This window comes from Fonsecaea nubica, assembly GCF_001646965.1.
Source record: "Fonsecaea nubica strain CBS 269.64 chromosome Unknown Scaff37, whole genome shotgun sequence".
NCBI classification, from domain to species: domain Eukaryota; kingdom Fungi; phylum Ascomycota; class Eurotiomycetes; order Chaetothyriales; family Herpotrichiellaceae; genus Fonsecaea; species Fonsecaea nubica.
The window spans coordinates 27802-53742 of record NW_019173710.1 but is presented as its reverse complement, the minus strand read 5'-3'; the positions used below and the strand labels follow the sequence as shown (position 1 = coordinate 53742).

Genomic DNA, 25941 nt, shown 5'->3' with positions numbered 1-25941 from the left:
CCGGTTATACTACGAATTTTATACTACGTGGTTGATGTCGTCGAACCGATGGTCCTATTGCCTCTAACCGATGTTAGATTGCCCAGAGAGGACCGAAATCTCGGAGGGAGGAGGAGGAGGAGGATTCGAATCGAATCGAGGTCCTGATGCCCGCTAAGCCGGAGTTAGTTTTGACCTGACAGGACCCAGATTATATGGCGTGTTTGTGTGTGTTTGCCGGAATCGGGACTCGAACTCTCGCACTTGGTGGATTCGCCCTTGTTGTCCTAAGGGGGTCTTTGCGTGACAGAATTTGGACAGAGAAAACATTTATACGAGTGATTTTTCTGTACCGGTACCTCTGTGACTGTCTCCACCGGGGCTGGGGGGACCTCAGCTCGAAGGGAAGGGATCCGCTTGGCGATATACTTCACTCAGGGAGTCTCAGCACGGTTCTATGAGCGTCCAGGCGCAATGACGGCAGTATGATACTGGTCCTGGCTGGCTCTATCACCATCCCCTCCCTCTGTACCCAGTACATGGCCCGAGACCGCACAATCGACATCGACCATCTGATTCCTGATGTTATTGCAACCAAGGCCAGTGTGACTCTGTCAATACTGTCCTGCGGAATGAGGTACACGCAGAGCTACCATCTATTTCCTCAGAGTGGTTTTATTCGCGGGACCCTGGATATTATATCGGTCATATTCGCCTATTCAAGCTACTGGCACCGCAGATCCAGGCCTGCTCTGGAGGAGGGTCGGATTGCGGAGTATTGAGAGCTGAGGTTGGAGAGGCAGGTCAGGCCACAAAGTAGTAGTAGTACTAGTATTTGTCGTAAGCAAGCCTCGTGACGAGGTTGTTATCATTGCAAACCATAAACGCCCAGAACACCATGCTCGCTCGACCCATTTACTTTTTGTCTTTCTTTTCTGGGTGTAAATCCCCTATTGTACAAAATCTCTCTCATACCTCTCTTTTTCGACTGTGTTTCGTGGCCCTCCCTTCCTTACTCCCTTCATCTGCAGCTGCAGTGCTCACAGATCATGTGGAGGAGAAAAAAAGGGTGCACGATCGGGAAACCACCAAAAATAGAAACCAAAGAGCTCATTGAGGATCTTTCAGGTGTTCAGCCTTCTCAGCCTCGTCATTATTGACGCTAGCCTTATCCTCTGCCCTTGCCTCTGCTTCTTCCTTTGCGGCAATCTCCTCCAGCGCGGCAATAGCATCCTCGTCGTCCTCCCCCTCAAACTCATCCTGCTGCACGACTTTCTTTCCCTTGTTCGTCTCAGGCAAACCAGTTGCAGGGCCGGCATTTTTGGGCTCTTCCTTCTGTGTCTCTGTCACTTTCATCGGTTCCTGCACAGCTGGTGCCTTGATGGGGTGCTGTTCTGGGGGTGGCACGTTCAGGTCCCAATTGATGGTGCCTTCCTTGCCGTAGCGTGTCTCGAGCCAGTCGTTGGTCTTTCTGAAATGCCCACAGTCGAAGAAACCCCTGCTCGCGCTGAGCGGCGAGGGATGTACACTCTTCAGCACCAGGTGCCGAGCACCGGTGATGCGTTCGCAGCGCTTCTGCGCTGGCATGCCCCACGCCAGGAACACCACGCCACGGGTCCGCAGCTTGACGACGGTGTCAATGACCTTTTGGGTGAATTTCTCCCAGCCGCGGCCTGCGTGCGAGTTGGCCTGGCCGGCGCGCACCGTCAGGCAGGTATTCAGGAGGAGCACGCCTTGGTCCGCCCAGGGGGTAAGGAGGCCGCCGTTCTTGGGTGGAGGGCTGAAGCTGGGGTATTCCTTTTTGATTGCAATGTAGATGTTCTTCAGGGAAGGGGGTGCGGGCGTGGGTGGTCGCACAGAGAAACACAGCCCGTGAGCCTGGTTGTGGCCGTGGTAGGGATCTTGGCCGAGAATCACGACGCGAACTTTATGGAGGGGACAGTGTCGGGACCTAAGGGCGAGCATCGTCTCAGTTAGCTAGCTGGCTGGGACTTTGGGCAAGATGGTGACATATTACCAGCTATAGACATCCTCGAGCGGAGGATAGATCTTCTGCTTCGAATCGATCTCCTTCTGCAAGAACCGCTTCAGATCCAGGAACCCTGGTGTCACAATCTCCTCTTTCAGGACAGCCAGCCAGCTGGGATCCAGCGTGTCGATCTCCAATTTGAGGAGCTTCCTCTGCTCGTCCGTGAGGCCTGCCACCCATTTGTCCTTGTCGAACTTTGGCGGTGGCGGTTCGCTCGACGCAGCTGCGGAGGCGATGCCATTCTCGTGCGACGCCCCTCCGCTCTTCGTGGTAACCTTGGGCGGACCGAAGAAGGATGTCAGACTGCCGTTCTTCTTGGGCTTCTTCGCGTCATCGGATGACGAGGTCGGTGGGTCTTTTCGTTTGTAGAACGACATTGCAGCGGAGGAGGATCGTCTCGGGACGGGTCTGGGAGAAAAGCTGGAAATCAATGGAGCGACACGACTAGACACGCGAGAACGTAGCATGCACAGATTTGTTCAATGCGGATATAAATTGCCCAGGATTGACGAGTTGGAAGTTGAATCTTCGAATACTGTACCTCGTACTTTGGTGAATAGGCAGCAACGCGCATTAAGCGAGCGAGAGTCGCGCCGCGCGCGCCGTCAATTGACGCGTAAATCACAAGGTCCTTCAGCCTTGCTACCCCACGACGAGGCTGGCACGCTGGCTACTGAGGCCACTGGGGTAGACAAGTGTGGATGAGACATACGATCTGCTGTATCCGGAGACTAGAGAGTGGTATCGGCACTGTCATTAAAATGGTCCCCTATGATGCAAAGAATTTCTATCCATCGTTCAAGATACAGATCGCTGGCAATGTACTCGTGATGCCAGCTGGGAAGACTCCGTCCATAGGTATTGACTATCATCAAGCGGCGCCAGCCACCGTTTGGCCTTGTTGCATAACAAAAAAGTTAGGTATCCCCCCATTTTGGTATATCGTCACCACCCCCGGTCGAGCCCCTCTCAGACCATTATGAACAATGTCAAGCAAAGTAAAAAAAATCGGGAATCGTCAAAGAAAAGTTGATACACGAGTCACAAGTCGGCTGCAGCCGTCCAAGGCTAGTCCAGCATGATGACCTCTTGTTTCTGTGCAGCGTTGGCGGTTGCTTTGTGGTTTGGTGGCATCGGCCTTCCTCCAGGAATAGTGCCTGGTGGTCTTTGGACTTTGACATTAGCCCCGTTGGGAATCGCACTGCCTGGTGCTTGCATCTTGCCTGCGGGGCCTTTCATTGCAGCAGACGGTCGATTATTGGTACCATTCGGCATATTGGCATTGTTTGCATTTGTGTGTCCTGGCCCAGTTTTGGTCTTGGTAAATGGCTGGGTATTGGACACGTTGCTTTCGGACGCTTTTGCCATCTTAGCCCATTCCCACAGGTGGTCATGCATAGCCTGCAGCAAAGGCTCTGGCTGGTCTGCCATACAGGCGGCAGCCTTGTCCAGTGCAAGCCACTTTGACTGCCCGTCTGAACGCGTAAAGATTTCCTGCTTGAGTTTCGCCCCCAGCTCTGGTGTCGAGTATGATGGCCTAGAGTAGGATTGGAACTCTTCAAGCGCGGCGCGCACCAGCCACATTGGTTTCCTTGACACGTTAATATGGTGCAAAATCTCCAGACGCGCCAGCATATGTGGCTGGGAATCGGCTTTGACATCTTTTGGCGCTTGTCCGGCGGGTGCGAAGTATTGTATCGCAAAGGCAGTCGCGCTCCTCACAAGGATATGCACTCGCAGATGATCTTCTTGCTCGGGCGGGCCCTGTTGCTGTTGTGCGTCGAGGTTCAGTCCATGTTTCTGCTGAAGTTTTTGAAGATAGGTTAACAGTGGAAGCGTCAGAGTCAACGAGGTGAGGAAGTCGCGTATTCTGGTGGCAAACGGCCCGCGGCTTGCGGCAATCAATTTCGTGTACTGTGCTGCCAGGAACTGATGTGGATTCTGCTCGGGCGGGAAGAAATCGAGTTGCGGTTCTTGATTGCCGCTTGGAAATCCGATCCTGAGTTCTAGTTCGGCAGATGCTTCTTTGTGATAAGCTATGGTAAAACTGGAATTTGATATCGTTTTCAGTCTCAGTCCTGGGAGTCGATGGATCTGCTCGACTGTCGAGACCACCTTTTCAACGTCCATAGCTTTGTTGACAATCTCTGGAATTGCAGCTTCCGCTATACTGGTAGTGACCCGAAGTATAACGGTCTTGTCGTCGGGATTGAGAGAGACGCCCGCATCGAGTACAGATTTCTCCAGGCGTCTAAGTACCGAAGAACTGGCTTGATGGCGATACTGGGCGACAGCCCTGACTTTATTCATGGACCGGTCAACTCCACCGAAGCAGACTTTGATGCCTTTTTGTGAAGCGGGAGAATTGGTTGGGGTTTTGGCCACTCGCAACAGGGTGTTGCTGGAAGCAGCGAGAGGTATGGATTGCTTTGAAAAACCCGGCCTAGCCATATCCAAGTCAAATGATAACTGCGGCAATTCATAATGCCGTCCAAAGGTTGGCAAAGGTCGTAGATCAAACTTCTCCTTCCTTTCCCTGAAGAAGTCGGCATTGCGTTCCAGGAAGATCAGCCCCATCAGGTACTCTGCAAGTCGATCGAAATAAGCAGAAGACAGTTCTTCTTTAACCTCTAGCCGCTGCTTGCGAAGAACTCTATAACGAGTCTGGGGATTAGTGGTGCCAGGGGAAGCTTGCTGCAACAACCACCAATGGTCGCCATCCGAGGCGTGTGTGATTGCGAGGGTATAGTCCAGCGTCCACAGACTCTGTCGGAGCATGTTCATCCTCGACACTGGACCTCCAAACAATGCTCTCGCCTCTGTTTGACTGAGCTTGAAAGAACGCAGCACCTCCCAACAGGTGCCCAAAATACCGACAAGGACATTGGTTTCCATGATGCTGCACCTGTAGTTGAGGAGCTTGGACACGACGTCATCGGTGACGCCTTGGACCCGATTCACCTCATACTGAAGTCGTTCCGTTCTCTCTGTAACGGGGCTGAGAACAAGTAGTCCTGTCACAGGATCAATTTTCAGCTGCAAATCCGAGGAGCGCGAGAGTTCCAACGTTAGGAAACAATTTTCCGGTTCCTCAAATGAGAGCGATTGCTCCAAGAAGAGCTCGCTGTTGGCAAACAGAGGTGTGAGAATGAGTTTATCGTAAATATTGTCCAGAATCTGTGTTGTATGTTGTGCGATTACCTGTCGGAGAACGTCTTCGAAACAAAGCAGCGCATCATTCAGGTGTAGTTGCAGGGCGTCTATATTTTTGCCTTGTCGCATCCATTTGATCTCGAGAAAAGGGCCAGAGTCCACCTTGGTCATTTTCTGCTTCTCCCGACCGCTAGCGATGCCGATCTCAATCCAGCTTTTCCCTAATTGTCTCTCAGGCCAATACTGCACGATGAGGTTTCGGCGAATCAACTCGACGCGTAGGTTGCCTGCCCACTGGTTTCGAGCTAAATCGAGGGCTTGTTTGTGGAGTTCGGCTAATTTGTAAGACAAAGCCAGCTCATGTAGAAAGTCGTAACAGCCTTTCAGCCCGTCTCGATCGATGTTGGCATTGGCGTATAATTCTATCTCCGAATGTAAACTGTCGGGGATATGAGGGTATGGTTGGAACGAGAACCGAAAATCAACCATGCGGAATGGAGAGTCTTCTCTTTCGCCTAGTATGGAGACATCCAGTTCAAACTCATTGGGCACAGTGAAAGTAGCACGTCCATCATGAATCCGAAAACGTCGCAACTGAGGGGGTAAGTCGTCCGAAAGTGCTAGCTTGACGCTCAACGCTCGGTTGAGCGAGCGGAGGACTCGCAGTATCTGTCTGCTAGAGAGGTCTTTTTGCGGTATATAGTTCAATCGGGGGAGATTGAGCACCCTACCTCTTGACAGAACTTCGGCTGCTGTTTTGAGGTCGGGATTTGGTATTTGAAACCCCGAAGACTCCTGCTTGAGAAGGGCCATCGATCCAATAGCATTCCAGTATGCTTCTCGGCGTTTCATGAGCCAGTAATTGATTGAAATGGTCTTGCTCACTTCCTCCACATTCTTGCTCCATTGCAGCAATACTAGAAGCTTTATAAAATCCGCCTTTTGATCATTGGAGAACTTCAGTATTCGGTCCTTCTTGTCGAGGTTTGCCTTTGACTGATTGTTAGACAGGCCGTTAGGTAGAAGTTTTGTTTGTTCTGGTGGCAGATCCGGGACAGGCATTGAAGCCAACTGCGTCACCAAATCAGAGAGGCAGTTCCAGCATGATTGTGAAGCCCGATTTATCAGGGCGGCCATCGGCAGGTAACTGTCTTGAGAGATAAGCTGTAGGATCTCAGACGGCGCTTCTTCGGATTGGAGGGAAGCATTGTTGCCTCTGTTGTCGGAAGCGCGCTGACTTGGCTCGACATCTCCATTTGCGCAGGCACGAGTATTGTCAACGGATGGCTGCAGTGGATTCTGAGACAATGATGCTTGTTTCAACTGTCCAACTTCGGGCGTGGAATCCGCGACAGGTGGTCCGGAGCCATTTGCGATTCGGTCCCCGTTGGCCGTGGGCCTTTCCCCGTTCATATTGAAGCGGAATCAACCATCAAGCAATGCATGGCCGGCACACCTGTATGTGCGCCCTAGACGCCGAATCGAAACCCGAAATTGTAAGTCACTGTATTTGTCCCCACGCCCCGAAATTCAAGCGCCCAAGTGTGGTCGGCTCGATCGCAATCAAAGAAGTCTGGTTCGTGGGGACTGTAGTACACTAGTCTTGGTCGACAGCGCTCTCAGCGCTAAAGTGATGAGGGTGCTCGAGAGTCAGGAATGAAAGGAAGGATGGGGAGAGGAGTGACGAATTCGAGGCTGCAGATTGTCCGTTTGCAGAAGAGGAATTTTGTCGACGATTGGAGCGGCGCACGAGGTCAGCTGGCGATGTCGTATCGAGCGCGCAACCCGACACTCTTGGGTAGGAGTTTAGGTGACTTAGCGACCGCGTCAGAACGGGGAGCAATTGATTTGTGATTGAGTCGTAAAGGGATGATTGAGGATGGAATGATGTTTGAATGAATGATGAGACCCGCGCGGAAGTCGGCTGTCAAAGGATCAGGCACAACACTGGTTCCTTGTACGGAGCACTCGGTCAAAGGCTGGCCTGCGCCAAGTTTCACGAAAGCCGGCGCCAAACAGTAGAGCGGGTGACGCAGATTGCGATTGGACCGCGCCTAAGGCGTCAAAGTTGGGAGACAAGGCAGCAGGATGGTTAATCTAAAGCGGCTTAGCGCATTCCATAGTATTTCACAAAGGAGGGGGGACGGCCTCAGTGGCCCCGATACTTAAGATGGATACTCTAGCAGGGAAGGTTTGCACGGAGTATCTACACTAACCTGGCTACTCCAGTTAGTTCGCACCGGAATGAGCCACTGGTTATACGCCACACTACTTGGTACATGCTACATTACACAATCCGCGAAATCACTGTGGCTTCAAAAAAGAAAAGCGAACGGAGAAAGAATCCGCTGCTGCAGCCATGTTTGATGCCTACGTGTACACCATACCATGAGATAACCTTACTCGTAGATCAGGGGATCAGATATGTGACAAGAATGTGACACCACTGCGGCCAGATGTGTCCAGTGCACCACCCTCCCAACGCATGTTGCGGAAGAAGTCCAGGAAACACTTTTGATTGGCTCTGTGGCTCGATTCTGTGGACGTGGGTGATGGTAGGCTCGCTGTCCACCTGTAGGCCATCCTATGCGCGCCATCCCTTGGCTGGAAGCAAGCCATTGGAGAAGGTGGTGCTCCCGCAGGTCCCTGGTAGGCTGAACACCCCAGAGCGATGCCAGAATAATGCAAGATCACCACCTTCTAGCCCACCTAGTGGTAGTCAACAGACTCTCTCAGTGGTCATGAGATAAGTCTCCATGGTGGCAGTTTTGATATGCTTTCGGAGGAGTTTGAGGTGCTAGTTGCGCGAAACCAGAGATATGGACAGATATCGGCTGGCCCAAACAGAGCCCAGAGGCCCATCCTGATCAAATAAGAGACTCGCGCATCCCACTGGTGGTGGATCGTCTCTTTGAAGCATCGATCAACGCTGCTCCTGCGTTCTAACACCGCATCTTCACGCTCTAGTCTAAGCTGACCCGCAGGTTTCTCGTGTGCACACGCCAAAGATAAAGACTCCACGACCCTCCGCAATGACTGATGGTTCTCTTCTTCTGTTCTGATCTGTAAGATGGCGGAAGCATTTGGGAGTTCAGGAGGATCTGATAGTGTAGAGAAGGTGGACAAATAGCCAGATGGTGGAGCTTTAGGGGAGAGTCCCTTAAAGGAAAACATGGTGAGTTCCCTTGCGCCAATCACCAAACCTAGAAGGCCCTCGGCAGGCCTACAAACCACCCTGAACTGTCATCATCATTTCGACCATCAAATGTCAGGACCTTGTCTCGCAATCCTTTATTCTCACGTTCCTTGACCTCTAGCATTATCTTGTCTCATCGTTACAACAGGTTCCTCGCCATGATCCTCTCTCTGCTGCCTCCCGTCAGCGACCGCCTCTGTCCCGCCAGTCGTCCCATCAGTCACAAATCAGCTTGATTTCCCCGACACCTTCCGTAGAAGCGGATGACGAGCGAGAGTCCTCGTGGGGATACTCAGATTCCGACATGGGCGACTTCGCAGAACCTGAAGGGGAGATTAGGTATTTGGACGAAGATACGAGGCCGACAAGCGAGAAAGAGTTATGGGGTTGGTACTCGTATGGTTGGGCCGCAGAGGTCTTTGCCATCTGCGCAATGGGTGAGCATGACTATCTTGGAAACATTTGTGTTGCCCTTTGGCATTGACCTCAGTCTACAGGGTCGTTTTTACCCATTACCCTCGAGCAACTAGCCAGAGAACGGGGAGTACTGTTAAAAGATAAGACAACACCCTGCAGCGCAGGCTGGAAAACAGACCACGGCACATCGCCGAACGAAACCGTCTTCGATTCTCCCAAACACCCGCACAATGAGCTTCCTGCATGTGTCGTCTACATCCTGGGCGCCGAGATCAATACTGCCAGTTTTGCCATGTACACCTTCTCAATCAGCGTGCTGATCCAAGCTCTCCTGATCATCTCTATGTCTGCAGCAGCCGATCACGGCAGGTTTCGGAAGACATTCCTTCTCGCCTTCGCTTTCACTGGAGCGACAGCTACTGCCCTCTTCATCACCGTCATACCCAAGGTCTATTTGCTGGGAGCGCTCTTCGCCATCATTGCAAACACATGCTTTGGAGCGTCATTTGTGTTGCTGAATTCTTTCTTACCCTTGCTGGTACGACACCACCCGTCTATCGAGCGTGAAAATGAAGAGAACCAGGCAACAGGCGATAATGACGAATATATGGAACACGAAGACCACGCTCTGACGAGCTCGACGTCAGGCCTCCTACCTCGAGACCGCGCCGACGATACCTCGCCCTCCGAAGAATCGCCTGCCGCGATCTCGCCTGCCCTCAGGCTATCCACCAAGATATCGTCAAATGGCATTGGCATTGGATATATTGCTGGCTTATTTGTGCAAATTATCGGTATCGGTATAGTAGCCGCAACAAAATCCACACTCCTATCCTTGAGACTGGTTCTCCTGCTTGTGGGTGTATGGTGGTTTGTGTTCAGCATTCCAGCAGCGCTTTGGTTGCGACCGCGACCAGGGCCGCCTCTACCAAGTGAGTTGACAGGCCGCTACGCGTGGGTGTCGTACGTGACATATGCTTGGAAAGCTCTGTTCACGACAATTGGACACGCCAGAAAACTGAAGGATATCGTGATTTTTCTTTGCGCCTGGTTTTTGCTCAGCGACAGCATTGCCACGGTGAGCGGGTAAGTTGTTGAACCCTTATCAGGTCACGAAGAATACACTGCTAAGAGAATACAGGACAGCAGTGCTCTTCGCCAAAACGAGTCTTGGAATGAACACCCCAGCTCTTGGCTTAATCAACGTTATTGCAACGATTGCGGGAGTCATCGGCGCATTTTACTGGAGCTTCATCTCTCGGATTTTCAATCTTCGCGCATCTAGGACGATTGTCGCGTGCATCTGCTTGTTTGAGATCATTCCGTTGTATGGGCTCTTGGGGTTTATTCCTGCCATCAAACGATACGGCGTCTTTGGCCTGCAGCAGCCATGGGAGATGTATCCATTGGGGGCAATTTACGGGTTCGTTCTTGGTGGGCTATCGTCGTATTGCCGGGCGTTCTTTGGCGAATTGATCCCGCCTGGGTTTGAGGCCGCATTCTACGCCCTGTACGCAATCACAGACAAAGGGTCCAGCATCTTTGGTCCGGCCATTGTTGGCGCCATCACGGATCGATACGGCGAGATCCGACCTGCATTTGTCTTTTTGGCAGTACTGATCTTCCTCCCGCTGCCTTTGATGTTGTTGGTCGATGTTGATCGAGGAAAGGCTGAAGCGTATCAAATGGCATTGGAGCTCGAAGGACGCCGCAAAGCAAGAGATGACACTAGATATACGACGATACCCACGATAGTGCTCTCCGAGGAGGAAGATTGAGGTTAGCTCTTGCAAGAGCGCGGCTCGAGGTGATAGCGATGTGTGGCTTAGATACCCGGAACCCTGGAGGAATTCCAGATGCATCATTGCTTAGAAATACCAGGCAGCATACGCCTTGCTAATGTGGCTGTCTTTTTGCTTTCTGTGCTGCATAGAAAGTCCGTCCAATCAGACTCTCCGCGCATCTGAGATCGACATTAGCTTTCCAAACGCAATTGCAGGGCCGTTGGTGATTTTTTATTAAGGTGAATGCTTGGTGGGCACTGATACCAAGTATCCCTGACGGAAAGCCTATCGATGCTGTGTAAAATGGGAAAAGGTGGCTTGGGTGGAAAGGGACCCCTGATTATCAACTCCGCGTTTCAGGGTCAACGAGTCGGCGGAAAGGGGGCCGCAGCTGAAAGGCGAAAGCCGTGTGGAGTTGTTGGTGAAGCCCCCAAAAAAGTAGTTGACACCTCTCCTCAATGAAGGGAGAGCGACAGTATTCACTCTATCAGAAACTGTACCTTGAGAATAAAGGGTTCAGTGTCCCCTTGACTTCTCAGAAACCTTGAACCTGAACCATCTATCCGATCTTTCCATTCCTTTGTGTCCCCCCAAACCGGCCACGATCACTCTATTCCCCACTGCACACCCGGCTCTAATAGTTCTCCCATCATGCGATCAATCGCATCTCTGGCTGCGATCAGCCTTGCCTTTGCTGGCCTTTCCTCAGCAAGCGACGTCCATGATCTGAAGACAGACAACTTCAAAGATTTCATCTCCGAACATGACTTGGTCCTGGCAGAGTTCTTTGCTCCATGGTGCGGCCACTGCAAAGCGCTGGCACCCGAGTATGAAGAGGCCGCAGCCACACTGAAAGAGAAGAACATCCCTCTTGTGAAAGTCGACTGCACGGCTGAGGGTGATCTGTGTAAGGACTATGGTGTCGAGGGCTATCCTACCGTCAAGGTCTTCCGGGGCTTGGACAACATCAAGCCTTATCCTGGTGCCAGGAAGGCGCCTGCGTAAGTCACAACTCACTAATTAATCCTGAAGAGATGTACGCGACTAACGGGTGAACAGGATTGTCTCATATATGACCAAGCAGCAACTACCTGCCATCTCCACCCTCAGCCCCGATACCCTCGAGGAGTTCAAGACTACAGACAAAGTTGTCATCGTCGCGTACATTGCAGCCGACGACAAAGCATCAAACCAGACATTTACCTCTCTCGCCGAGTCGCTAAGGGATGAATACATTTTCGGAGCCTCGAACGATGCCGCACTTGCCAAGGCAGAAGGCATCAAGCAACCTGCTATCGTGCTCTACAAGGATTTCGATGAGGGCAAGAACACATTCACCGAGTCGTTTGATGAGGAGGCCATCTCGAAATTCATCAAGACCGCCTCGACGCCTTTGGTTGGTGAAGTTGGCCCGGAAACCTATGCTGGCTACATGGGTGTATGTATTCCTTTGACCGTCACCATACCGTGGTACTAATGCGTTTGACAGGCCGGTATCCCTCTCGCCTACATCTTCGCTGAAACCCCGGAAGAACGATCGTCTCTGGCTGAAGCACTTAGGCCAGTCGCTGAGAAATACAAAGGTGTCATCAACTTCGCAACCATCGATGCCAAAGCTTTCGGTGCTCATGCTGGCAACTTGAACCTGCCAACTGACAAATTCCCTTCCTTCGCCATCCAAGAGACAGTGAAGAATGAGAAATACCCATTCGCTGGTAACGACCTGAGCGAGAAACAGATTGGTGCTTTCGTCAAGGACTTCGTCAATGGCAAACTTGAACCCAGCATCAAATCCGAGCCCATTCCAGAGAAACAGGAAGGCCCTGTAACCGTCGTTGTTGCCCATTCGTACAGGGATATCGTCCTCGATGACTCCAAAGACGTGCTAATCGAGTTCTACGCTCCTTGGTGCGGACACTGCAAAGCGTAAGTTTTCATGCACTTTCAAAGTACCGTGGCTAACGAGCTCTAGCCTTGCCCCGACTTATGAGAAGCTCGCAGAGCTCTACACCTCCAGCGAACTTTCCTCTAAGGTCACCGTCGCCAAGATCGATGCCACCCTCAACGACGTTCCCGATGAGATTGCTGGCTTCCCCACCATCAAGCTGTACCCTGCTGGTGCCAAGGACTCTCCTGTTGATTACTCAGGTTCCCGCACGATGGAAGACCTTGCGGCTTTTATCCGTGACAACGGCAAACACGGAGTTGATGGTATCGCTCTGTCGAAGAGTGACGAGGATGTCGATATGGAAGACGTTTCATCTACTGTCAGCGACAGCTTGGCGAAAGCTGCTCCGGCTGCTACTACTGTGGCTGAAGAAGTGTCCTCGGGAGCTGCTGATGCTGTCAAGAGTGTAGTTAGTGAGGCTGCAGAGGCAGCCAAGACGATGCTCGCAGATACTGATGACGGTGGTGTCCAGGAGCATGATGAGCTGTAAACAGTCTCAGCGCTTCCTGCATTCCTGTGCCTTGTATTTCATGGGTTGCCTGCAATAAGGGCGAATGGAGTTTTAAGCTTACGACTGTTTATTCCTTTCGGTATGTTATCCCGATGAAGATTCTGCGCTTCGGGTACAGCTGGGTTTCGAAAATTCACACCCAGCAACTGGTTTACTGGAGCTTTTCGATCGAGCAGAAAACGCGATGGCATCGAACAAGGATGCGAAGGATGAAACCAGTCAACATTGCACGTGGCCGAGATGAGGATCGAACGCAAAGTGGTCTTCTGTGAAAGAGCAAGGGGACAACTGGATTGCTCTCCAAGAATCCTGGTGATGGTGAATTAGATCTTTACTCCGTCCTTGGACGATTGATGAGACCAATTACCCATACGTACCGGATTCGGTCAAGAGTCATGAGCATATGCAGTCAGGTAGAATGAGAATTATGCCAAAATGGAAACATTGCTTGCAATATTCTAGGACGTCGTAGCAACCGAGTGATAAAGTTATTGATGTCGAGTGGAGAGTCTCGTAGTAGTTGGTGATATTCGTGGAATACATCGAACAGTAATTTGCTAAGTACGATTGGAGACATAACCACGTCCTACCATCCCGAAGGGCTCCTTTTGCTGTTCGCAAAACAAGCGGCCCATTTAGACATGAATTTGTTCAAAGGTAGTGGGGGTGACAGACGAGGCACTTGTGCAACTAATAAACCAAAGAGCAACACCAATCACTTTTCGCACCGCATAATACCGAGACAAATTCATCCTGCTGCGCTACCTGTCTGCTGGAACAATTGGCCTTTTCCAAGCAGAGGTAGTGAGCTTTTACCGGGCTGGTAGCACCGATTTAGAGGGAGGACTATACTACCAGAATCTTCGAGGACCGTCTTTAAACAATTAAAGATCATCCATGCCATGGTATTTTGTCGTGCTCCTAGCAAAGGCTGCGAGCTGTGCCGGAAACGCAAGGTCAAGGTAAGTTAATATGACCTATTTACAATGTTTGACTTGTTCAGACCGGCTTAATTTGGCCAGTGCGACGAAGGGAGACCAGGATGTCTCAAGTGCGCGAGATTGAAACAAAAATGTCCTGGTTACCGCAACGTCGATCAGGTCAGGATCAGAGATGAATCCGACAGGGTTGCTCGAAGATGCCGTCAAGAGGAAAATTTGAGCATGGTTTGGACCTCACCACAGGCCGCTATTGAGTCTTCACAGAACAATACCCAAGGTTTCAGGAAGGAATACCTCGCCGCATCTCGCCAACCTCCTGTGACCATTGCACGTCCACTATCACCATCTTCTCATGATCTGGGGGCGAACTTCTTCTTCGTGAAGTACTCTCCCAAAGATTGTACTTTCAATAATCACCATGCTTGGTTGACCAAGTCCTACTTTGACCAAGGACCCAACAACGTCTTGAGGAAGGTGATCGAGGCAGTAGGCATGGCGGGGCTGTCAAACGTCTTCGACACTTCACACATCAAATCTCAGGCTCGAGCGCAGTATTCTGCAGCTCTGGCGTCCATGCAGCAAGCGTTACACGACCCAATCCAAGCCGTTTCAGACACGACATTTATGGCCCTTATGTTGCTTGCGTTCTTCGAGGTAAGCTAAACTGCCATCTCGGTCGAACTGTCGGGAGGTCTCACTCACTTGCCTACAGACTATCAATTGCGAAATCTTGGACAGGTGCCCCGAATGGGTTGCTCACATCAGAGCTGGCGCGGCTGTCCTAGAGCTTCGTGGCCACGACCAATTCAGCAGCGAGCGTGGCGGGATGCTCTATGTACAGTTTCGCTCGTACCTCGTGAGTAACGCTCTCGAGCTACCCCCACAGCGGGATTCATTGTCTGATCAAAACCATAGCTTCTGGCCTGCATGCAGGAGCATGTTGCCGTCCCCAACGCCCTAGTCAAAGCGACCTTCAATTTTCAAACAGGCACCTTGAGACAAAATTGGCAGCGTGCAAACATCGCCAGCCCGGGATCTATCACTGAGATTTGTTTTCGACTCGCCAACCTCCGTGCAGCTTTGAAAGATCAAGGGGCGATAGATCCCCAAGCAATTCGTGCCACTGCGCTAGAAATCGATGCAGATCTCGAGACGTGGAGAGCAGGCTTGCCCCCAAGTTGGAAATATACTACAGTCTCTTTGTCTGACGCTGCTAATGACACCCACTTTGCTGGTAAGATGCATGTCTATCCGAATCTCTGGATCGCAGAAGCTTGGAACTCCTGGCGCGCCGCTCGAGTTCTCGTCAACCAACTCATCCTGCAGAACGAGGCCCGTTTGCCCGATCCTGACAGTGCACTGACAGACCTGGCCCTTTCCACCATTCGCCAGCTATGCATTGACATTTGTATCTCAACGTATAGTTTCCGAGACTCTCCACGCAAGTATCCCCTCGTCTCACTTAATACAATTCCTCTGGCTAACCCCTTCTTTCAGGCATCCTCTCGTTCATGCACTCGCTTTTTCTGATAGCCCTCGAGGAAAGGAATGATCTATCCGTGTTTTCTTTCGCAGTGGAGCATCTCCGTCACATCAGTTCTACTATGGGTGTGCGGCAGGCGAGCTGTATGGCCGATGCCGCTTTGGCAAAACGTCTCCGTTCGTGTGGACGCGGACATTCACAAGCTCTGTGGCCCGGTATCGGTGTGAAAGAACCCAGTACTTGTACATGATACTTTCATTCCGTTACGCCCGGTGTCTCGACTTACCGGGTGTGCTGATTGGGGCCTCGCAATGGTCCCCTGTATCAGGCTTAGTGGAATGTCCAATAGCCTTGAAACTACACTGTGATTGGCTGGCCTCCCACCTCCACAGCCTTGCTCCCAAGTTGGCAGATAAATAACTCTGCATTCCCACCGACTCATATCTACCTCCGCTAGGCTCGTTTCCGCTGGGGTTCGATACTGTGTGACTCCAGAGGCAGGATAAATCAGTTTCTCATTCTGCCCTTCAGTTCTGATCGGGGCTATACTCTCGAAACTTCAGCCCGAAAACAAGCAATCCGCACGACGGTATTTCTGCTGCCCGCAAGCACCATGGCCACGCCACAATCAGCATCTGCCCTCTTTCCAAAGGAAAAGACGTTCAGCTCCTATAACAGGGACCAGGGCAAAGCCTATGCCCAAGTTCGCCGCGATTACCATCCAAAGGTGTATCAAGCCGTCATCGACTACCACTCCTCAACTGGGGGTGGTTTTGACACAGTTCTTGATGTCGGCTGCGGCCCTGGTCTTGCGGCTCGAGGGCTTGCGCCTCATTTTGCTCACGTCCTGGGTCTGGATCCCTCCGAAGGCATGCTCGCTATCGCTCGCTCGATGGGCATCGTCTCGTCCACTTCTGAGCCTGCACGTTTTGAAATTTCCACGGCGGAGGAACTCGGAGCAAACCTGTCTCCAGCTGTTGCAGACTCTAGCGTCGACCTCATCACTGCCTCCAATGCCGCTCACTGGTTCGACATGTCGGGCTTCTGGCCCAGCGCTGCACGCGTTCTCAAGCCAGGAGGTACCGTCGCCATATGGACGAGTGGCGACATTCGTGCTCATCCGTCTATGCCCAATTCCGCTGCCATCCAGGCCGCGTTCGATCACCATCAAGAGCGTAACATGAAGCCCTACTTTGAGCCAGGCTCGCTCCTGGTGCGAGGCCGTTATGTTGATCTCCCTCTTCCGTGGACTCTGGCTCAACCCGTTGCCGAGTTTGACCAAACGACGTTCGTCCGGCAGGAGTGGGATCCAAGTGAAGAATTTTTTGTGGGACTACCTGAAGCAGATATGGACACGTTTGAGAAGATGATGGCGACAGGGAGTGCAGAGACGCGCTGGCGCCAGGCACACCCGGACGACGTTGGCACGGAGAGGGATGTGCTGAAAATCCTTCGCCAGAAGATTGAGCAGCTGTTGCACGAAGCAGGAGTGGAGAAAGGAAATGAGAAGATCAAGGCGGCTGTGTATGGTGTGCTGTTGTTAGTCAAGAAGAAGACGGCGGTATAGGGATTTGTCTGCAGGAGTCGACGTCACACACGGCTGAGCCTTAAGGGAAGATCATTGGCAACATATCCTTTGTCAATTTCTCTTATTGCAGTGGGAGAACTGAATCCCGCACGTGTAATTGCTGACATGTCAAAAGACACGCTGTAAACAAAGAAGTAACAATGCACGTGCAAGGCTGAACTCTTGACTGGTCGAAGTCTGGAGCTATTTAAATCGAATGACGTAGTGCGTGCGTCAGGTGACAGCAAAGAAAAATATCCAGTCACGTGTAGCGTGCCGCGGGGCGATATCTGCTTTCAGATCAGCCGCCGGCTCTGCCCCCACCAATTCCCTCACTTCATTAAAATCTAATACCCGGACAGCCCTTGGGATTCGATGCAAGTTGTTTGGGAGGCGGACACGGCGGCCTTCGCGAGCCGCAAGAGAGCCGCACGGGCATGTCAGAAATGTCGCGCCGCGAAGAAGCGCTGTCATCACACCTTTCAGCGCCCGCCAGAGCAGCAGGCAGATTCTGATGGGCTTGACAGGGTGCTGCCCAACCTGACACACAAAGAACCCATCCGTTTCGTGGGAGACTTGAACCCCGAGTCCATCCTCACGGACTTGTCGTCGAGGAAGCAAGGCGGCCAGAGGATCAGTCGGGTCGGCACCTGGGTCGAACAGTCTCGCGACTTACAAGATGGACTCCCTCCAGAGGACCTTGGCCCGCCCCAACCGCACAAGTCGGGCGACAAAACGCCACTCAATGTCGAGAAGTATGGCAGGGTTGAAGGTGGTCGAAGGATCCTGACTGGTCATCAACGAAATTACTTGCAAGCCGTGGGAGCCTTTCGAGTTCTGCCCAAGGCGACTCAGGACGCCCTGGTCACCACTTACATTGCATGCTTTGATGGACTGCTACCCATCCTGAACGGCATTAAACTGCTTCGGGACTATACCGAGGGACGGTGCTCAATATTCCTCATGCAGGCCATATGTCTTGTCACCTGCAAGACCGAGGAGGCCGCTCCATACCTCCTACTTTATGATGACGGGCCACTTCTTGATCCCATCCCATTCGCCCGGAGTTTACATACGGGATTGGATGCAGCAATGAAAGCTGACCTGGAACCTGATAGAGTCACCAAGGTCCAGATTCTGACATTGATGCATCTACATAATGATGGACCAGGGGGCATTGAAGAGTCCTCACTGCATCTGTCGCAAGCAATTCACGATGCCTGGACAGCGGGTCTCCATATCCACACGCCAGGACGGTCCCCCAAAGACCAGTCAAGCATGTTATGGTGGACCATCTGGACTCTCGACAAGATCAATGCCTGTCTTGGTGGGCGGCCAATTGTGATCGCAAATCGAGACATCGACATCGCTCGTCCGCCCCTGGAGAACGGCGTTCCCAGAAGCAATGTAATCAATTTGTGGCTGAGATTGGGAGACCTTCTCGACGAGGTCATTGAATTTTACAGACCAACTGCGGACCCGGAGTGTACAGGGTGGGAGGCTGAGTTCCCAGCCTATCGGTCGCTGACTGAGGGTATCGATTTGTCCTTACTTCCAGTCTCGGAACAAAGTGAGTCGGCTCTTCTGATCATGATACTTCTTCTACGTCGGTCCTGACCTACCATCGTCCTGTGTCGCTAACATTCTTCCCCAGGTATCCTCGAGCTCTGTTACCACGTCATCGCGATTCTCTCTTGCCGCGCAGGTGGTCCTTCCACGACCTCCTATGCCCGCCGTATATCAGCGGCTGATCGGATCCAGGAACTCCTCGCTAACGGTCGTCACACGTCTGTTCAACCTATTCCTCTGGTGCCCTATGCGGTCGGCCTCGCACTGACAGTTGCATACCGCGGTCTCCGTGACAATGCATTTGAAGACACCGATCGTGCACAGGCCGATCTCGCTACGCGCTGTGAGACATTGGAGGCGCTGAGCATGTACTGGTGGACTGCAGACGCAATGGCCAGACTGGGCCGGAAGGCGCTGAAGTCTCTGAAACAAACAGGGGTGAGGAAAGCTGACGTGACTGGAATCGTCAACGCAATGGAAGCAGAGGTCGCTGCGTGCAAGTTTGGGCCGTTTGAGGGCAAGGCTCATCGTGGAGGACACCATTCTCACAGTTCATCCACGCCCGCTGCGACGCTCAGAGGGTCTGCGACTACAACCCCGGCGATGACGAAATCCCTGTCTTCTGGCGGAGGCCCCGGAGGAAACGGATTACATGTCCTCTCCGATGCAGCAGCAACCCATTCAAACGGAACAGCCCCGACCCTAGCGTCGCCATCCTCGGCCAGAAGCGGCGACAATAGCGTCAGCAACAAGAGCCATAGCAAGAATCTTGGGAATACTCCTGTTGCTAGGGCCATGCCCAACGTCACGCCCGCATCGCTCTTGACCACCACATCCCCCAAAACGTCCCTGTCGCAGCAATTCAACCACAGCTACGCCTCGGGATTCAGCCAAATCCCACCCATGTCCGCGTTCCAGTACCAGAACTACAACAAAAGCACGCGCTTCCAGACATCAGCCCTGAACAACCCGCACCACAATGCCCTTGGTGGGATGTCCTCTACCGGTGCAAACGCGTTTGCGCTCGATGTACCATCCTCGTTTGGCCCGGGCATTTACGACCCGCAGTTCACGAATCTGGACGAGCTGTTCGACGGCTTCTTCGACCTCAGCATGCCCACCATCTTCCAGGACCCGCTCTTCGATGGCGATGCTTTCCTAAATGCCGACCTCAATTTCGGCATGGACCCCAGCATGGCCACTATCGAAGGCCTGGGCTATGCCACCGACGTGGGCGCCGGCTCTGCCATTGTCGGCGCTGTGTCTCCTTTACCCTTATCTGGAATCTCAGGGCCGACAGCTCCCCCAGCAGCAGCCTCGGCGACAACGCTCACCGGCACCGGGCCTGCACCGTCCAGCGACAACGCATCCTCGACAACTCCTCCCAAGCCGTCCACGAGCGCAGGCACGGGCGCTAGTGCTGGGCTACATAATAGCACTCCACGCAGTCCGGCGTATCCGGACATTGGCACACATTGATTTTTGGCCGAGTCTGTGCATCCCAGTCAGTCGCTTTCAGCATTGGATTTCTGGCTTCCATTGATTAAGTACATCAGTAACGGAGTTTGGTGTTAGCCTGGGGCGTTTCAATCGAGGAATACTAAGTTGGTCAGTGGCGCAAAACAGGTACAGACAGAGAGAAAGAAAAACAAACAGACAGACAAGATGATGATAAGCATTTGGCATATATACATATATTATGTTATCGCCGAACTATATTTCGCCCACCACTATTTTCGTTCAGGAAAAGGAGCGAGGCCACTCTAACCCGCCACGCGAGAACGCACCGAGCAGGCCCAGCTAAACACGGTTTCGTCGTTGACGCAGACCAAAATATGCAGCAGCGTTGTTGAATATCACGACCGTCTGACCTTTTACTTCTCCACTCTGCTTTCCGCGCCCAGCCGGAACATACGTGCCTGAGTCTGCAATCATTGACTTGAGTATCCAAATCTGCGCAGAGGACTCTTCGGACAATGCCCAGACTTAGAGCTCCGAGCATCAGGAATAGATCCTCGATTTTTCTCTCCCGCGGATCGCTAGGTAAGAGGAGTGTCAGACCGGAAGTTGAACATCATTACAGGGTCCACAGGATGTATCTTGTAAGCATGTTTGACACACGAGACAGGAGCGCCGGGATCAACGATGTTACGCCCGACTGTTGACCACTGCCCAGTTCAAATCCCCAAAGCATCTTCGGCTTTGTTATACCGCTAGACCAAAGCTTTGAATGGGAATGCAAAACAATATGGGATAGAGAACACCCTGGAACGTCCACCAGATCGGGCTCATTCTGCAAAGGGTCCGGAAGGGGAATTCTGCCTCCGGACACCGGAAACAAATTGATTCTGCAACCACAGAAATCTTGATCCCCGATGCAGGCCGGTAAGGAACGAGAGAACTTAATAGTGCCTATGGGGTCTTGATATCATGAGGCTCACACGACAGTAATTTCGACACGTGTATAAGGTATATTCACCTAAGAGCACCACCATGCCGAATCGATCTGATCCTTACAAGATTGCCATTTTCGGCCCTGGGGACGTCGGATGTGTCGTGATCCGAGAGGCAGCGAGGCTTCCCGAGTTTCAGATCGTAGGGGCTCTTGTTTTCCAGGAAAAGAAAGACGGAGTCGACATCGGTACCCTTGCTGGGATTGCGGAATTGGGAGTGAAGGCCACTCGCGATCTGGGTAAGTTTTTGGCCATACCGTGCGATGCGGTTGTCCATACGGCGCTCGACGCCCCATTCATCAACACATTGGAGGACTTCAAGAAGCTTCTCGAGGCTGGAAAAAACGTGGTCACTTGTCATCCGTACAGCTACCTTCCCGCACGGTCGTCAGAGTTTGCGCAAACGATCAAGGCAGCAGCTCTCAAAGGCCAGGCCACTTTCTACGGTGGCGGTCTCAATCCTGACTTCATCACACAGCGCCTCGCTATACTCCTGACCGGCCTATCAAATGATGTCCAAAGGATCAAGATTGAGGAGTATTTTGACTGTGAAGATCAGACCAACACCGGTAATCTCCAGGTGATTGGTCTGGGGAGTGACCCACAAAAGGCACAGGACGAGAATGGCTCTGCTATTTGGTACCAGAAACACTTTTGGTTCCAGATGATCGAGCACATTGCCTATGAGCTCGGCGTCAAGATCGACAGAATAGAAGCCACGAGCAAATGTGCCCCGGCGCCAGAAGATATTGTGCGGCCCGCGATGACCATCAAGAAAGGCCAGACAGGAATCGTTTCCTACGAGTCGATCGGATACGTGAATGACAAGCCCTTCATCAGTATCTTGATCGGCTGGTATCAAAGTCCGATCATGAAGCCAGCACACGTCAAGTCCGAGACTGAATGGATCCTGACTATCGAAGGACGACCTTCATCGCGCACCGTCCTAGACCTCAAGGCTTCTTTTGCCAGCGATGCGAAACACGTCGAGGGCGAGCCTATGCCACCTGGCTACCATGCTTTCGGTGTCACGCTGCTTCAGTCTGTGCCCATGGTCGTCGAGGCGAAACCTGGCTTCAAAGCCCCTGACGTTCCACCGGTTCATTGGAAGAAAGACCAGAGAGTGAATGTGGCGTCTTGCTATACCGAACAGTAACAGAGTCGTCTTTTTGAGGACCGATCAAGGCTGTTGGTACCCAATGTGCGGAGAAAGGCAAAATACTAACACCTCTGCGTCTGTCCATATAGAAAGGGAGAGAACAAAACAAAGTTACTCGGACTTTTCACTGCACCTTCAAGTCCATTAGACATGTCCATGACCTGTTGCTGATAGCTATCCGGCTGCCGCATTTGTGCCAGAGCTTGTATAGTCTGTCCATTTTCCACTTACAGGATACATTCGTCCGTACCTGTAGGAATCCCCGAGCGATTTAGCATAGCTCTAGGAGCGAGGTCTCCACAAAACTGGGGTCCCCTCTTTCTCCAGAAGACTCGAAGTGGATTTACAATCAGGAAACAGCCCTAGAAAGAGTCCGATTTGACGGGGGAACGGACAGACCTGGCCTGCTTGGAATTGAGCGCCACTGGATTCCCATTCGTTCCCCGGATCCCGGATCCCCAGACGGGACGAGATTGAGTGGCATATAAACCCTGTGAGAACTTGTCCGTGACAGGGTACGGGTGTCACTGTGAAGTCAACGATATTTGTGTGTCCTAGAACCCGACGAGATCTCGACATCTTCCAGAAGCAATCTCACCATGCCTTCCAACGGCGACCTTGAGCAGAACTATGGCACCGGGGAGGAGACTCGGCTCCTGGCAACATCCAAGGATCATGAGGTTGAAACACTATCCGACTCTGGCGGCTATGCCACGGGCTTCGCTGTCTTCGGCCTAGCATGGACAATCATGGGTGTTCAAGCATTCATCCGCTGGTTCGCCTCGGATGACTTCCGACCCGCACCTTTGATCGCGGGCGACGACGAGCTCGCGACATGGAGACTCGTCTGTCTCCGTCTGGTTGAGGCATTGAGCCTCGCCGTACTCATCGGATTCTTCTGGTTCTGCGTCTTCAGTCCCCTCCGGGCCGCTCGTCCCGGACCAGACGGGACTCGGACACGTCGCTTGACCCTCGACGGCAAATTCGTCATCGGCGGGATGGTCGCGTGGGTCGCGGACGGCTTCCTCAATTGCCAGCAGTACATCTTCTCGTGGAACGCGCACAACGTCAACCTGGGTGTCTGGACGCGCTTCCTCCCCTTCCACCGCGAGGGCGGCCCGCACAACTACGCCGAGAGCCTCCTCTGGGGCCCGCCCATGTACGTCTACTTCTGCGCGGGTGTCGCCCTGGTGGCCTGCGCGGCGATCAGACCCCTCAAGCGTCGCTGGCCGTCCATCTCCAACATGACGCTCGTGGTCATCATCTGGCTGGGCGAGTTCGTCTTCGACTTTGTCGTCGAGAACACCATCATCCGGACCACGCACGGCTACGGCTATCCCAAGACCTATGCACCGCTCACCCTCTGGGCGGGCCAGACAGAGCAGTTCCCCATCTACGAGTCTATCCTCGTCGCGAGTCTCGGCTCCCTCTACACGCAAATGCGACTTCTGGCTCTCAAGGACCCAAATGGATTGTCCCCGGTGGAAAAGGGGTATGAGAGATGGCCCCCCGCGCTGCAGGATGCCGTGCGCACCTTTGCCGTCATTGGCTTCTGTGCCTTTGCTACGCTGGCGGTCTATCATCTTCCGCTGAACTGGTTGGGTGTGATTGGAACGTCAAAGGGGTATCTCCCGTCATACATGATTCCAGGGAGTGGGTTGGATTCCATGTATCCATGTTGATTCGCACGTTGAGGTATGCTGCTGTGATGCTATGCGGATATTACGATAACGAGGACCTGGGCAGGAGAAGCAAACCCGGATCCATATCGGGAATGAATAGTGTAGTTGCAGGAACATAAAAAGCAGGGTTTCTCATGGACACACTGGAGCTCACTTTACTGCTTCAGCCTGCACACGTGCTTTGAACCACATTGAACCGAATTGGAAGGGCTGGATGTAATCAGACGGGGCAATCACGTCTCTGTTTTGAGAACAGTTTCATGCTCATGGCATGCATGCTCTGATTCACCACTTCAATCGCCCCTGTTCTAGTGAACATATATCATCGTGTCTGGTAAAAGTTCTCGTCGACCTTCTTTCCCTCGTAAGCCAACATCTGCTCAATCGTCCAGTCCTCATGGACGTGGCCTTCGGGGATATTCTTGGAGACAAACGGCGCCCCGGACTGAAGATGTGCTATGACCTCGTCGAATCTCTCGTCGGCGTATTTGGCCGCGTCGACTCCGTTCAGCCATTCGGGTTGCGGTAGCGAGAGGGCCTGGGGATTCTTGGCCACCAACTCCCAGTCTGTCTGGTGCCATGCGTGTCGTGTTTCCCAGCCCATTCGCTGTGTCAGGCTGGTTCGTTCGTATCTAATGTTTCCCCGAAAAAGGTTAGGTCTTGCACTTGCACCTGCACTGTGAAAAGATAAGAGACATCTATCTTACCGGAGTTTCTCGTACGCTTTGAAAGCGAGAGGTATGTCCTTCCCGTCCAACTTCTCGAGGAGCACGCCCAGTGTTGCTCCGTCTTCTATGGCTTGGGCTCCTCCCGTGCCTGAAGTGGCCAGGTGAGGATGAGCCGCGTCACCGACAAGACAGATGCGGCCTTTGGGAGAGACCCATTGTCGGACAGGATCTCGCCAGAGCAGCTTAAAGTCGATCAGGCACTCGGGCGGGATCTGCTGGATGATCTTGATCAACAACGGGTCCCATCCCTCGACACACTTTTCCATATCTTTCCTGTCGCCGGGGAGATTCCAGTCTTCTTTGATGTCTGATTTGTCCTAGTACGTCAAAGATTTAGCCTACGTCTTACTGGAGACACCGAGCCAGAGACGGCAGTATCTCACCTTGTGAGTGACGAAGCATGTCGCTGCTTGTAATTTGACGTTTGTCGTTAGGATCGCGTGCGTGTCCTCTGCGATCCAGATTTTGAACAAGGAGTCCGGTGACTCGGCAATAGGCGCCGTGACTGGGTCGTTCTTCAGATTACCCAGTGGGAACCAAGAGCGGTAGACGGCGAAGCCGCTTTTCTTCGGTCTTTCCGTCCGGCCGGTGATAAAGTTGCGAGTCTTGCTGTGAACTCCGTCAGCAGCGATGACAGCGTCGGCGGTGTATCGGTTGGAGCCCGCCACCACGCCCGCCGAGTTGTCATCCTCGAATACCTCGGTGACGGGTGTCCCAAAGGAGATGTCGACACCCAGAGATACTGCATATTCGTACATCAACATCTGCGCCCGGCCTCGGTTAGTGTAGAGATTGGGATGTCCCCCGAACTCGGCAGGCAAGTTTTGGTTGAGAAGCGCTTTTCCGGCTTTGTCCTGGATGTACATGACTGGAGGCTGGGACGAGATGGGCAGAAGCTCGTCGAGCACCGAGCCCCAGTGCTTTATGATGCAAGTGGCATTGGAACCGATCATGATGACATCTCCTATACGATGCGCGCGATACTCAGCCCGCCATGGTCAGTGCATTCACCGAGAAACTGACCTTGCTTCTTCATGTCTGGGTACGATTCAAACACCTTCACTTCTGCACCGCGCTTCTTCAACTCAATCGCCGAGGCAAGACCGCCGAAACCAGCGCCAATGATGATGAACTTGGTGCCATCAAGCTTGCCCTTGGCTTTTTGTCCGTTGGTGACACTCGCCATCTTGAAGGCCAATCACCGATCTTCCAGGGGGTTAGTCAGGAGTGAAAACAGGACTGGGTCGGTGAACTCTGTGCGGGCTTCTCAAGGAGACGAAAGAGACGGTGGAATGGGATATATCTTGTAACGGAGTCTGTGTGTTGAATACATTTGACAACG

The 25941-nt window shown here is 52.6% G+C and overlaps 9 protein-coding genes across 9 annotated transcripts; 6 read left to right on the top strand and 3 right to left on the bottom strand.

The window, feature by feature from the left end:
- Positions 1-1089: 1089 nt before the first annotated feature.
- On the bottom strand, positions 1090-2385 carry AYO20_06037 (hypothetical protein; the record flags this gene model as incomplete). Its single annotated transcript, XM_022644328.1, has 2 exons — positions 1090-1930; positions 1997-2385. 2 exons carry the CDS (start codon positions 2383-2385, stop codon positions 1090-1092), a joined length of 1230 nt encoding a protein of 409 aa, XP_022499632.1.
- Positions 2386-3076: 691 nt separating this feature from the next.
- Positions 3077-6574, bottom strand: AYO20_06036 (hypothetical protein; the record flags this gene model as incomplete). The annotated part of the gene is made up of 1 exon (XM_022644327.1): positions 3077-6574. One exon carries the CDS (start codon positions 6572-6574, stop codon positions 3077-3079), a length of 3498 nt encoding a protein of 1165 aa, XP_022499631.1.
- A 2087-nt stretch (positions 6575-8661) lies between these two features.
- On the top strand, positions 8662-10552 carry AYO20_06035 (hypothetical protein; the record flags this gene model as incomplete). Its single annotated transcript, XM_022644326.1, has 3 exons — positions 8662-8794; positions 8855-9860; positions 9916-10552. 3 exons carry the CDS (start codon positions 8662-8664, stop codon positions 10550-10552), a joined length of 1776 nt encoding a protein of 591 aa, XP_022499630.1.
- Positions 10553-11209: 657 nt separating this feature from the next.
- AYO20_06034 (protein disulfide-isomerase domain) lies at positions 11210-12996 on the top strand (the record flags this gene model as incomplete). The annotated part of the gene is made up of 4 exons (XM_022644325.1): positions 11210-11559; positions 11618-11996; positions 12048-12484; positions 12531-12996. The coding sequence occupies 4 exons, from the start codon at positions 11210-11212 to the stop codon at positions 12994-12996; spliced, it is 1632 nt and encodes a 543-aa protein (XP_022499629.1).
- A 923-nt stretch (positions 12997-13919) lies between these two features.
- AYO20_06033 (hypothetical protein) lies at positions 13920-17008 on the top strand (the record flags this gene model as incomplete). The annotated part of the gene is made up of 5 exons (XM_022644324.1): positions 13920-13979; positions 14040-14612; positions 14671-14814; positions 14874-15376; positions 15937-17008. 5 exons carry the CDS (start codon positions 13920-13922, stop codon positions 17006-17008), a joined length of 2352 nt encoding a protein of 783 aa, XP_022499628.1.
- A 375-nt stretch (positions 17009-17383) lies between these two features.
- On the top strand, positions 17384-20056 carry AYO20_06032 (hypothetical protein; the record flags this gene model as incomplete). Its single annotated transcript, XM_022644323.1, has 2 exons — positions 17384-18578; positions 18663-20056. The coding sequence occupies 2 exons, from the start codon at positions 17384-17386 to the stop codon at positions 20054-20056; spliced, it is 2589 nt and encodes an 862-aa protein (XP_022499627.1).
- A 1014-nt stretch (positions 20057-21070) lies between these two features.
- On the top strand, positions 21071-22186 carry AYO20_06031 (hypothetical protein; the record flags this gene model as incomplete). Its single annotated transcript, XM_022644322.1, has 1 exon — positions 21071-22186. The coding sequence occupies one exon, from the start codon at positions 21071-21073 to the stop codon at positions 22184-22186; it is 1116 nt and encodes a 371-aa protein (XP_022499626.1).
- A 602-nt stretch (positions 22187-22788) lies between these two features.
- Positions 22789-23871, top strand: AYO20_06030 (hypothetical protein; the record flags this gene model as incomplete). The annotated part of the gene is made up of 1 exon (XM_022644321.1): positions 22789-23871. The coding sequence occupies one exon, from the start codon at positions 22789-22791 to the stop codon at positions 23869-23871; it is 1083 nt and encodes a 360-aa protein (XP_022499625.1).
- Positions 23872-24193: 322 nt separating this feature from the next.
- AYO20_06029 (hypothetical protein) lies at positions 24194-25785 on the bottom strand (the record flags this gene model as incomplete). Its single annotated transcript, XM_022644320.1, has 4 exons — positions 24194-24488; positions 24579-24916; positions 24983-25563; positions 25623-25785. 4 exons carry the CDS (start codon positions 25783-25785, stop codon positions 24194-24196), a joined length of 1377 nt encoding a protein of 458 aa, XP_022499624.1.
- Positions 25786-25941: the final 156 nt, after the last annotated feature.